The sequence below is a fragment of the Gossypium arboreum genome, chromosome 10 (assembly GCF_025698485.1).
Source record: "Gossypium arboreum isolate Shixiya-1 chromosome 10, ASM2569848v2, whole genome shotgun sequence".
In the NCBI taxonomy this organism is placed as follows: Eukaryota; Viridiplantae; Streptophyta; class Magnoliopsida; order Malvales; family Malvaceae; genus Gossypium; species Gossypium arboreum.
This window is the reverse complement of record NC_069079.1, coordinates 1,200,046-1,212,765: the sequence shown is the minus strand read 5'-3', so window position 1 is coordinate 1,212,765 and position 12,720 is coordinate 1,200,046. Positions and strand designations below refer to the sequence as shown.

Here is a 12,720-nt window from a genome sequence, read left to right as displayed (position 1 = left end):
TGTCGTTGCGAGGATTTAGCTTGGGTGGTAATCCCGACAATACTCTATGAGTTTATATTGCGAGGATTTAGCTCGACTGGTAATCCCATTGCAAGGATGAGGTTCATGTGAGTGTGCTCTCGATATGAAATGTGTAAGACCATGGTTGAAAGATACCATGGCAACTCGATATGAAATGTGTAAGACCATGGTTGAAAGATACCATGGCAACGTGATATGAAATGAACAAGACCATGGTTGAAAGATACCATGGCAACATGACGAAAATGAGTAAGACTATAGTTGAAAGACACTATGGCATCATGTCAAAGATAAATAAGACCGTGGATGAGAGACGCTCTAGCATCTGTTGAACAATTGATATTCAGGTAATATGTATCGATGACGAATGGTTATATGAAATAATTATGAAGATAGATAAACGAAATAAGTACAAGTACATGAAATATAATTTATGTTAAGGTTGATATAAGCTATTACCTAATAAATATACATAAAATATATGGAAATGATGGAGCATGAAATATTGATATAATGAAATGAATGATATATGCTTATGAAGAAAGCGGTAAGAGCATGATATGTTTCATGACATGTACATATATGATTATCTTTGATATGTTGATACAAGGAAATTATGTAATTGAGACTATTATTAAACTCAAGTGCGATATGTCGAGAAAATAGATATATCGATGTTGAATTTATATGAGATATGTGCAAGTATACTAACAATGTTGCTGTTTGATGCTTATACAACTGTCAAACTGTTGATTGAATGGTAATATATTTATTTATATGATGCATTGAATAGGTAGGTATTTAAAATTTTTTTTTAGTGATCTGTAAATGGTAGTAATGCTCTGAAACCCTGTTCTGGCAGCGGATACGGGTTAGGGGTGTTACAACTTTAATTTTGTGTGATTTTATAAATAAAATTTTTTATTTGACTCAATTTTTAAAAATCTGATTAGATTAAATATTAATATAAAATTTATCCCAAAAACATATAAAATTTAATTTTGTTCATTTCAATCCTCCCCTGATCTTATTTTAAAGCACAACCCATTAGCAACAAAAAATGGGCATCGTCTCCCTCAGAATCACCATTCGCCCATTTCAATTAGCTTCATGAGCCCATTCAAGAAAAAGCCCCAAAGTTACCATTTATTATTTTAAATATTAAAAATTTATTTATTATTTCCATAAAAAATATTTAAAAAACAAATTGATTCTTTAATTTAAACTTCTTGGAAGCATGGTAAAGTCAGTCCACCAAGCACCAACTCCGCAACTTGCAGAGAAAATTAAATCCATGTGGGCCGAATGACAAAGACAAGTGGGCCCACTTTACTTTAACGAGTAACTTTCCGTCAATGACGACGTCTCCTTCCCTTTTCTTTCTTTCACTTTAAACCAAACACCTTTAAACGGAATAACTAACGGCAGTGAGACCCACCACCTAACCTTATCATTATTAGATTCCTATTCCCTATGCCCAATTGATTAAGTAACCGTAACCGTGTCCAATAACATTTAAACGTCACGTCTCCTTACGTGTCGAATTTTTATTCGTTTGTCGTTTTCGAAGTTTTCCTATAAAGGAAGCCCACCGCTTGCCTTATTTTCCATCTCAAGCAATTTGTTTGCTCTGTATATTGAAATTTTCCTTCTCGATTTTCTCTTTAGCCAAAAAAGATGCAGATCTTCGTTAAGACTCTAACCGGCAAGACGATCACTCTCGAGGTCGAGAGCTCCGACACGATCGACAACGTGAAGGCCAAAATCCAAGATAAGGAAGGCATCCCTCCAGACCAGCAGCGTCTGATCTTCGCCGGAAAACAGCTTGAGGACGGCCGGACCTTGGCCGATTACAACATCCAAAAGGAGTCAACTCTCCACCTCGTCCTCCGTTTGCGCGGTGGGATGCAAATCTTCGTGAAAACCTTGACCGGCAAGACAATCACTCTCGAGGTCGAGAGCTCCGACACGATCGACAACGTTAAGGCGAAGATCCAAGACAAGGAAGGCATCCCCCCAGACCAGCAACGTCTCATCTTCGCCGGAAAACAACTCGAAGACGGCCGTACCTTGGCCGACTACAACATCCAGAAGGAGTCAACGCTCCACCTTGTCCTTCGTTTGCGTGGCGGGATGCAAATCTTCGTTAAGACGCTTACCGGAAAGACGATCACTCTCGAGGTCGAGAGCTCTGACACGATCGACAACGTGAAAGCCAAAATCCAAGACAAGGAAGGCATCCCGCCAGACCAGCAACGTCTCATCTTCGCCGGAAAGCAACTCGAGGACGGGCGGACTTTAGCCGATTACAATATCCAGAAGGAATCGACTCTTCATCTGGTCCTGCGTCTTCGAGGTGGGATGCAGATCTTCGTCAAGACTTTGACCGGTAAGACGATTACTTTAGAAGTGGAGAGCTCGGATACGATTGATAACGTGAAAGCGAAGATTCAGGACAAAGAAGGAATTCCACCAGATCAGCAAAGGTTGATTTTTGCTGGGAAACAACTGGAAGACGGAAGGACTTTGGCTGATTACAATATTCAAAAGGAGTCCACTCTTCACCTTGTTCTTCGTCTTCGTGGTGGGTTCTAAGCCTTAAGGTCTCCCTTAATGTGGGTTTTCTGGTTTTACGTGAAGGATTGTGCCCTGTAATGGCCTTTTAAATAATTTCTAGTCTTTGTTTACCGGTTGCATCAATGTATGGTTTCTCTTTGAATGGAATTTGCATATTTACCTATATTCTCTATTCTTCGTAAACTATTTATCTTGGATGTGAAAGATTTCCAATAATCTGGAATTAACAAAGGTTTTAAGCTCAAAGAAAAATAAATCAGAGAATACGGTATAAACGCTTGTCATCGAGAAAATCAGAGAAAATATAAGCTATATCAAGAAAATCGCCAAATCCTTGGAATAAATGTGCCTAGGAACTTTTCTAATACGGATTCAAATCAAATCGCAGTTTCTGCTCTCTCATTTTATCTGTTGATTTTCTCGGCATTCAATCAATAGAGTTTAGCCCTCCATTGCTCTTTCACCGCCGTCACCACCACTCCTTTCTCACTTAAACCCAGATCCAAATCCATTTTTGCTCTAAACCCAGATCCAAATTGTTCCCGCAGTCCATTTCCCTCTCTCTTGTTTTCCCCTCTTCTCAAGCAAAGAAACCCTTTACTTTTCCTTACTGGTGTCACTTCCCAAAACGACAACGATACACCACCTCAAACGACACCTTCTCCTCCTCCGCCACCGCAAGGAGCTAAACTCCTCCTTTTCCTCATCTCAATTTCAATAGGCAATAGCAGCAGGGAAAGAAGAATAAGAATAACGAGGGACAAGAACTTGAGACAACCCTTTGGTGCTTCAATGGAAACAAAAGCAGAAGATGAAAGATGATCGTTGCTGCCATGGATGATGTTTTCAACAGCTTGAAAAATCTTCTATTTTTCCAAATTTCAATCTTCTATTTTTTTTTTCTTTCTGCTCGTCCCTTCCCTCCTCAAAATAAATTGTCCCTTCGGCTGCTAATGATGTCTAACCTGACTAATTAACTGGTGACGTTTAATATTAATGAGTCACGTCACTTAGCTTGTTATGTCTATAATTGAAAATATTACTGAATAATTGATTTGTTATTTTTAATGACGTTAGTAATTGTTTTAATTTTTTTTAAAGTTTAATCGCTGAATTGAAAGTTGTGATTATTTTTTTATTTTATTAAAGTTAAGTGACTATTTGTAATATATTACTACCAAAAAATTGACTCTAATATATATTTTATTAATTATAAGAAATTGGTTAATTAATTAATTTAGAAAAATTATGTTCATGATCACTAAACTATTAATAAATTTACGTTTTAGTTACTTAACTTTAAAAAGTTGTAAAATGATCATTAAACTATTTAAAAGTAAAATTTTTTATTTAAGTCATTGGACTATTAAATTCTTTTAACTACTCTAGCTAGTGAGTTTCAAACTACAATTTGACTTTTGGTACAATGAATCAATACATATCTACAAGTAGAAGAATATATATTATATCCAAGTTGATCTATCGATTAATATCCGAGATAAAAAAAAAAAAAAAACTATTTAGATTTTGGTTCGCAGATTCATGACGTTCAAATTGTTTCATATAAAAAAACTGAACTATAGAAGAGAAGCGAAAGAAGAGCTTTTGATTAGTATAGGCAGTGTGAATAAAGGTCATACAATAGTGATTTTAACAACTCAATGACTAAAATGAAAACTTTCAAATAATTCAATAACCATTTTGTAACTTTATGTCTTCTTTGTTACTATAATAACGAAGGTGTCAATTAACTTAAAGTTCAATTGACTATTGGTTAAGATTTATGTTTATTAATTACTTAGTTAAATTTAGGGATTAGTCAAATTAAATTTGATATTCAATTTTTAATTAAATCAATTTAATATTTTTTATACAATGTTTACTTCTAGTCATTACGTTACTTCTTCACTTAAGTAAAATGGAATGGATAGTTTCTTAATTATTATAATAGCAACAATATCAACTTAATTAAGACTAAATCAATAGTCAATTTAATGCTCTACATAACTATTATAATAAACATTATAATTTCATTAGTTAAAATTGTAAATATTATTTATCCAAATTAAAGTAAAAGGTAAAAATACTGAGAAGATCGTTGTATTAGGAGTTGGATTACATTTTATGCTCTATTAAAAAATAAATTAATCTCTATACTTTAAATCAAAGAGCAAACTAGTTATTCTTTAAAAATTCCATCTATTTTACTATTAAAAACGAGTTCATATATCGTTAGAATTAGGTGCATGTGACATTCCACATGTAATTATTTGATTATTTATCAGTCACACCAATTTTTAAAAGATAAAAATTTTGAAAATTAATTTATTCTTTAATCTAAAGTACAAAAATCTCTATTATACTAAATTATAAATTATATATAAGAGTGGAATATGCAAACATCTCAGATCTCATATCATAAATAATAATTACATTATTTAACTCCATTTCGAAAATAAATAAATAAAATACAAAAAAAAATTCTCACCTGATAATAGCTCCTTAAAAATCCTAACCCCAAGGACTCAACGAACACTCCGCAGGCAATTTAGGGTACCGATCAGTATCCTTACAATAATCATAAATCACAAGGTTTCTTTGTACCCAAGCAAAATCCATCTTTTGAGAATCAGTTAAATGCCAAGCCTGGTATTGGTCCCACCATTTCTTAGTAGTAGTCGATACACAAGCAGGGTACGGGTCTTCCCATTGGCACCCATCGACGCTAAAATCCTTGTAAGATGAAACGAACGGAGCTTTTTTCCAGTCGGTTTTCTCGAGCCCACCTCTAGTCGCCCAGTCATCAGCGTTCCATATACTGGAGAATAAGTACATCGGCTTCTCGTTGGGGAAGAAATCGTTTTTCTCGCCGTTGTTTTTGAATACTCTGATCGGAACTCTATCTACGAAGAATCTGTGTTTTCAATGATTGAATTTTCAGTTTCAGATTTGAATAGCAATGTACTTGGGTAGTACTTTATTTGAAAATGACTGATTTTATTTGGTCGAATTCTGGTTTTGGTCCTTTTACTATGCAAAAAATTTCGATTTAGTCACTATTATTTTCTTGGTTTATTTATGCTCTCTGTTTCTATATTCTCTAGAAGTTAAAAATTTAATTGATAATATATAATCAAATTTTAATAATTGAACATTAATTTTATATCAAACCTTTGCATATTCCATCAATAGTTTTATCAATTGAATTTTAATTTTCAAATTAAACAAATAAAGGAATTAAATCTCTAAAATTAAAAATAAAGAGACTAAATTTCTAAAATTTAAAGAATACAAGGAATGAAATTATAATTAATCCTAATATCAGTGTTAACTAAAACTGTTAACCATCGCTCCTAAATTATGACCTAAAATTTTTCTTAAAATATCCAATTCATCATAGTGACATAATTAACTGTTATATTTAGATTAGGTAAAAATATTATAAGCGCATTTTGTCTGTTTACTCATAAAATGTGTAAGCTAGTCTTTATATGTTAGATTAAAGAATAAATCAGTCATTTTCATTAAAAACTTAATTAAAATTGTTATGTCATGTATACCTTATGTTGAGATACAGGGAGTAATTTTAATAGTAAAAACAAATAAATTTTTAACAAAATGACTAAGTTGCTCTATGATCTAATATATAGAAATTAATTTATTAATTTTTTAATAAAAAGAACAAAATGCAATCTAAATTCTAGTACAACGACCTCTATTGTACTAAATTGAAGTAGTAAGATATTTTCCAATTTCAAGCATAATAATGGAGGGACCAAATCAAAATTTGACCAATTTAGGGACTTACACAATTTGGTGGTCATTCCACAGAATGGAATAAGAATGAAACTCTTCAGTAGGATCAAACCAAAGCATATGCCTCATTTCACGACCACCGACCCCATTTTTATACACGTTTGTCTGAATTAAATACGGCTGTCCTGTCCTATTCCCCAAGAACTCAAAATCCAGTTCGTCACGTTCTGGTCCTGCCCCATTTTCAGAACACATCTGCAACACCACCACCCTTTTAAAACTTCACTGATGGAAAAAATATATATCATAATATAAAAAATTATCATAGAAAAAAACACATACATAGTAAGCTGTAACAACGCCAGCAGAATCACCTCCGACTAACTTCAGTTTCATACTGAACCACCCAAATCTATATCTTTGCTTGGTTTGAAATCCACATCCTGAAAAATTGGTAAATCAATCAATCAAATTCAATAATGGAATCAAATTCTATGAAGAGACAAAGTTTAATGACATACCTGTTTCTTTGTCTAAGGAGAGGAACCAGGTGTTACCATCTTCAGAGGTTTTGAAATGATTTTCAGACCACATTATACTGAAGTTGTCTTCAAATGGAGATTGTGAACTAGCTGCTGCTTCAGATGATGAATGAAAAGCGGCTGCTAAAGCTGAAATGAAGAAGAGAGAAGCCATTGGAGAGGCCCTTTTCTTCATTTTGTTAGATTTGATGAGATTGATGGATCTCTGAGGGGGCCGGAATGGGGATTGAATGATGAGTATTTGACGATGGGCGAGTTCATGTATGAAGGGGGTAGAATGGTATTTGTGTCTATTAATGATTTTGATAATGATTTGAATGTTCAAAATTGCCCTGCAATGAGCAATGATACTTCTTATTAAAAATATGTCTATTAATAAAAAGATGAAATAATTTTTTCAATAATGAAATTAGAGAGGTAAAAAAGTCTTTTTATTTATTTAAAATATCAAAGTAATCGAATATATTAAATTTGACTCAAACCGATGTTATAAAGATGATTTTATAGACAAATTAGAATATTATTTGTAATTAAATTTAGAAGGGATGAGGGTATTTTAGGGAATGATCCATGGAGAACAGAAAATTGAAAAGCCAGGCTGCAGTCCGATTGGAATTTACAAGTTATAAAAATGGAGAGTGGGGACCATTTCCTACATGTCATAACATGACTGTTTTTTTTTTTGTCTTTATAAATAAATAATCAGAAAGTTCTTGGATTTGACAACTGGATTTGGCGGTCTGAATTTCGAGACCAACACTGCTTACTTCGCTGTTCACTGTCCCCGGAGCAGATCACTTTAATTGATTCCTTCAATCGTTATCGACTTGTCTGAAAATAGAATATATCAATACATTAGATTCAAAATTAATCTTTTTCCCATTTTTCTTTTAATATATTTTTCTTAAACTCTTTAATGAAGTAGGAAAAATGGCATTTTGTTATACGTAAGTATAACATCAACCCGAGTCTTGGATAGAATTTGGGTCACCTACCCGAGATTTAGATAGGTCATTCCAATTGATTGAGTGAGAAGAGAATTGTGAGATGATAGTAAAGAGTATTTGTGGACCCTCGCAAGTTTAGCTTATACAAATTAAGGGAAAGTCGCAATTTTAGCTTGCATGTGTCAAAAGAGCTCGTAGAAAGGAGACTGCATGCTCTGCAGGTAACTCAGAGAGAAATATATGTCCAACAGACTTGAAGCCCGTATGAAATGTCAATATTGGGAATAAAAAGAACACGTATTCTGTAGTCAACTAAAGTGAAACACGCGTTTAGTAGGTCTGAAATTCACACGGAATGTTAATGCTAAGAATGACGGAATCGAAACAAAACAGTGAAATCTTATCCTGACCAATAATAACATATATAAATATCCAAATATTCCATTAATAAGATATGAGACAAATTCCTCAACACATTAAAAAAATTATGACTTTTTTTTCCTCATTCATATATTTTATCCCCCAATAAGCTCTCAAATGTATGGCACTCAATTTGTATTAAAATTTAGTCTTTTTTTTATCCATTAATTTAGTCTCTTTTTTTTTTTCATCTCATAGAAACTACTCAAAATATTTTATTGCAACTTGAGAGATTAATAATAGTTAAAACACTTCTTCACATGATAGGGAATTGACACATGCTCATAATGTGGCACTCACATGCACCATATTTATAATCCTTGGGGATCACATGCAATAATGTAATAAGAAACATGGGTTGTTAACTGTCAAACAAACCCTTTTGTCCATGTCCGAATTTGTAATACATATACATACACACATTCAACTAGATTTATTGATGCATATTGCTTGGTTCTTGTTGTCTACCTTCATTTGGTTTTGGTTCAAAGAGGACTAAGTAGGTAAACGAAACATATTTTCGTATCTAGATTCGATTCAATTCAATTCAATTTAATTATAATTCGTCAATCTAAATTTTAATGATTTAATTTAAAAATTTAAATTTCAAAATCTAATGACTTAAAAGTAAAAAAAACTTGAACCTAAAATTAAACTGAATCTAAAATGACTTAAAAATTTTAAAACTTAAATTAACTCTTCAATTAAAAATTAACTCCACGATAAGACTATTTATTAAGCGGAAACCTAGTATCTAATAATAATCTACAAATGATTGGAAAAAATGTAAACTCGAGTCATGAAATGGTTATTATTAGGGTTTTATTTAAATATCATATGGGAGAAGATTAATCTAATGACCCTCTTTCATCATGATAATAGCATCCATCTAAAGTGGATTAGGTGAAAAAGGATATATTCCTTACTTTCGTCCCACCTACAAGTTCCTCACTTTTTAACCTTTTGGCTTTCAATGTTTTTTAATATATTTATTTTAGAATTTAATCTTTTTACTTTTTAATTTTTGATATTTAGGTTAAAATATTAACATTGTTAAATTAATTGATATGACATTTTAAATTAAAAAATACATCTTGTTGCTATGTAACTGAAAAATAATTTTATAAAGAACCTGAATTTAACAAAAAATTTAAAATATTAGCAATTGGACCTGAATTTTAAAACATTAAAAATAAAAATATAAATATTAAATTTTAAATTTATAAAGAATACAATAACTTATGGCATATTTTACCTTTTTTTACTCACTTTTTCGTAAGTGACAACTGAGCTGATATGGCTTTTAAACATTCATCCCAAAAAAGTCTACGAATTATAGTGAACTCTTTATACTATAATTTCAATCCACCTCGCAAACATTGCGTATCAATGCAGCAGCGTCGATTCCCCCATCTTCCAAATTACCCTTTAGCTTTGCTTTACCTACAAGCTATGTTCTTTTATGGCATATTCATTTTCCTTATATTTTCAATATGCCATTGTGAGGAACCCTTCTTGCTTGCGTATTGAGCGATATAGGCAATATGGAAGAACAGATCGATTCGGTGGGGAAAGCTTTCGTCGATCATTACTACCATCTTTTCGATAACGATCGGGCGGCGATGTCTTCCCTTTACCAGCCGACTTCCATGTTGACGTTCGAGGGACAGAAATTACAAGGGGTTGAGGACATCATTACTAAGCTTACGCAGTTGCCATTCGATCAATGCCGACATGTGATCAGCACCGTCGATTCGCAACCGGCTTCAGTTACCGGTGGCATTGTTGTTTTCGTCAGTGGTAGTCTACAATTGCCCGGCGAAAACCATCCTCTACAGTTCAGCCAGGTACGTTGCTATTTCTTTGCTCAAATGTTTTGGTGTAATCATGTTTACAGTCCCTGTTTCCTTCTTCTTTTAATTTCAGTAATTTAATTTTGATTTAATAATTAAATCTAATTTTCATTAAATTAGATGTCACGTAATTAAATAGTAGAGGAACTAAAATCATTGATTAAAAATAGAAGATTAAAAATAATTCAAATGTACAAAAGTACAAGGACTGGAACCACAATTACACCCAAATGTTTTACTCCGCACATCCAAGTAAATTATAAGATATTTAAATAATTTAATATAATTGTACATAAAATATTTTAAAAGCTTAAATATAATATTAAATTATATTTAAAATTTTAATATAATAATACATAAATTATAAATTAATCTGATTTCCATATACTTTTAAATAGTTAAGATAAATAAGACTATTTTGATAATTTTTGCTAACACAAAAATCAAAAACACTTAAATACACTGTAATTTTGACCCCAAAAATCAGTTATTCTTGGTTGCTTCTGCTATAGAAACGTACTAATAACTTCTCAAATGCAATGAAAAACGGGATGTTAGTTAATTTCTGACTTAATTATAATTATATGTATTGCAGATGTTTCATTTAAGTCCCACTCCTCAAGGAAACTTCTTCGTGCTGAATGATATATTCCGCCTTAATTATTAATGTTGATATTACATATGGACCAAACATCTATGCTGTAAACTTGTGTTTTTTTTTTTTTTATTTCTTGAATAAAATAAAAGCTAAAGTTGCCTTGCCTTGCATTTCGTTTATTTATATAAATTTTGATACATTTGTTGTGTAATTCGACTTTGTCCCAATTTTTTCAAAGTCGACAAATTATTCACTAGGGAACTCTGATTATCTTCATTCATGCCATTATCAATCATTTCACATATTTTATCCCCTTTATTGCTTTACTTAGATCAAATCGAGTTTAAATGTGGATTTCTCTTAAAAATACTATATGGGCTACGGCTTATTGGCTTTCTTGCCAATGCAGTGCCTCCGTGGTGGACATATGGCCCAAGACAGATGGGCCACAAAGTATAAAGCAATAGCCCCCAATTGTAGTAAACTCATATTTGGACCGGTAGTCAAAAGGCAAGTGAAATGGACTCTTAAACCGGGAGTAAAGCTTTTTCGAATTTTTTAGTAAAGATATATTATCTTGAAATTTTTACTTGGGTATCAACATTTTATCACTCAACTCAACAGATGTTGATAGAAGTGTAAATGAGATATTAATATTCACAAATTATTCAAGTTCGACTCAAAAGAAAGTTTAAATTCAATTTAATAACTATTAAGCTGAGCTCAAAGTACATACTAAGTTGAATTGGAGCATCATGATGCTTGATCGAATGGCTCGCGAGCCTAATAAACTTTTTATTTTCATAGATTTTTATATTATAAACTTACATTTTACTTTTATTATGCAAAAAAAAAATCTCATATTTGAACGAACTAATTAAGTTTATACTCAAGTAATTCGATTAAATCTCAAGGTAAGCTAAATCTTAAACTAAATATTGGATTTTGAGTTGAAAACATGTTAATAATAATAAAAGTTGTGTTTCATTGAAAGAGACAGCTGCCCTAAACGTGGCTGCAACAAGCAACAATTCTCACCATAACTAACCAAATCAGCTATTAATTTCCAAATAGCTGTATTGGATTGCAATATGATTTGGTGACAATCAATTTATGATATTATAAAAATAAACCCCAAAAGAATTTCATAAGCAATATACAACTTCAAATTGGTCCATAGTTGATGAAAATTATATATATATATATATATATATATATGTTAATTATCAAATAATATGAAATGATTCTTTCATGTTTTTGATTTTTTGATACTTTCTTTCCTCTATAGGGACCATCCTTGAAATTTTACCATATTTGCGTTAGGTGAAAAACCAACAAATTTCTATCTTTACTCCTTTTTTTATATATATTTTGTAGGATAGATTTTAAATTATTATTTGTATAATTAGGTTTTCTTTGTGACATTAAATGTGAGGTCAAATTATTTGATTTGAAGTATACTTAAAGCACTTAGTCAAATTGTAAAAATATATCCACCTACTACACAAATGATTTAGATTTAATATACTAAATAAATAATACTCTTAAATTTTAATGATATTATATTTTATTTTTTAAATAAATTAGATTTGAGTTTTTTATATAGTAGGTACAGATATATTTACAATTTGACGCACATGTTTTAAAAATATTCCATGTCAACAGGGGCGAAAGACAAGAACTCTGTGATGAGGGGTCAAGATAGAAGTAAAAAGATTGTAGGGGACAAAAATGTAAATTTTCATTTCACAAAGAAACTAGAAGGTTTTAAATTGAATTATTAATACTTGGGAGGGGTTAAGGTTGGAATTATACCATCAATCAAGGGGGACTAAAGTAGGAATAAACTAGTTACTCAAATTCAATTCGAAAAATACTCAAACTCGATTAGTAATTATCAAGCTAAGCTCGAGTAGTTTGAACTATTAATCAAATCGAATTTGAATTTAATAATACTCAATTCAAACAATTCATGATCCTTATTTAATATATATATTTTAAATATT

The 12,720-nt window shown here is 31.6% G+C and overlaps 3 protein-coding genes across 4 annotated transcripts; 2 read left to right on the top strand and 1 right to left on the bottom strand.

Annotated features, from left to right (window-relative positions):
- The first annotated feature begins 1,604 nt into the window (after positions 1–1,604).
- Positions 1,605–2,763, top strand: LOC108453253 (polyubiquitin). The gene is given in 3 exon segments (XM_017751256.2): positions 1,605–2,343; positions 2,346–2,387; positions 2,389–2,763. Coding segments are annotated over 3 exon segments (915 nt in total). The 5' UTR covers positions 1,605–1,698; the 3' UTR covers positions 2,617–2,763.
- A 2,229-nt stretch (positions 2,764–4,992) lies between these two features.
- Positions 4,993–7,194, bottom strand: LOC108451853 (probable xyloglucan endotransglucosylase/hydrolase protein 8). The gene is made up of 4 exons (XM_017749544.2): positions 6,876–7,194; positions 6,697–6,797; positions 6,407–6,609; positions 4,993–5,512 (listed from the first exon to the last, which is right to left on the bottom strand). Exons 1-4 carry the CDS (start codon positions 7,069–7,071, stop codon positions 5,110–5,112), a joined length of 903 nt encoding a protein of 300 aa, XP_017605033.1. The 5' UTR covers positions 7,072–7,194; the 3' UTR covers positions 4,993–5,109.
- A 2,435-nt stretch (positions 7,195–9,629) lies between these two features.
- Positions 9,630–11,415, top strand: LOC108452355 (nuclear transport factor 2B-like). Of its 2 annotated transcripts, none has more exons than XM_053020542.1 (2): positions 9,630–10,110; positions 11,124–11,415. In XM_053020542.1, exons 1-2 carry the CDS (start codon positions 9,808–9,810, stop codon positions 11,274–11,276), a joined length of 456 nt encoding a protein of 151 aa, XP_052876502.1. In that variant the 5' UTR covers positions 9,630–9,807; the 3' UTR covers positions 11,277–11,415. The 2 variants fall into 2 exon arrangements, with proteins under 2 accessions (XP_052876502.1, XP_017605622.1); XM_017750133.2 differs by lacking the exon at positions 11,124–11,415 and adding an exon at positions 10,712–10,884 and having other exon boundaries at positions 9,639–10,110.
- Positions 11,416–12,720: the final 1,305 nt, after the last annotated feature.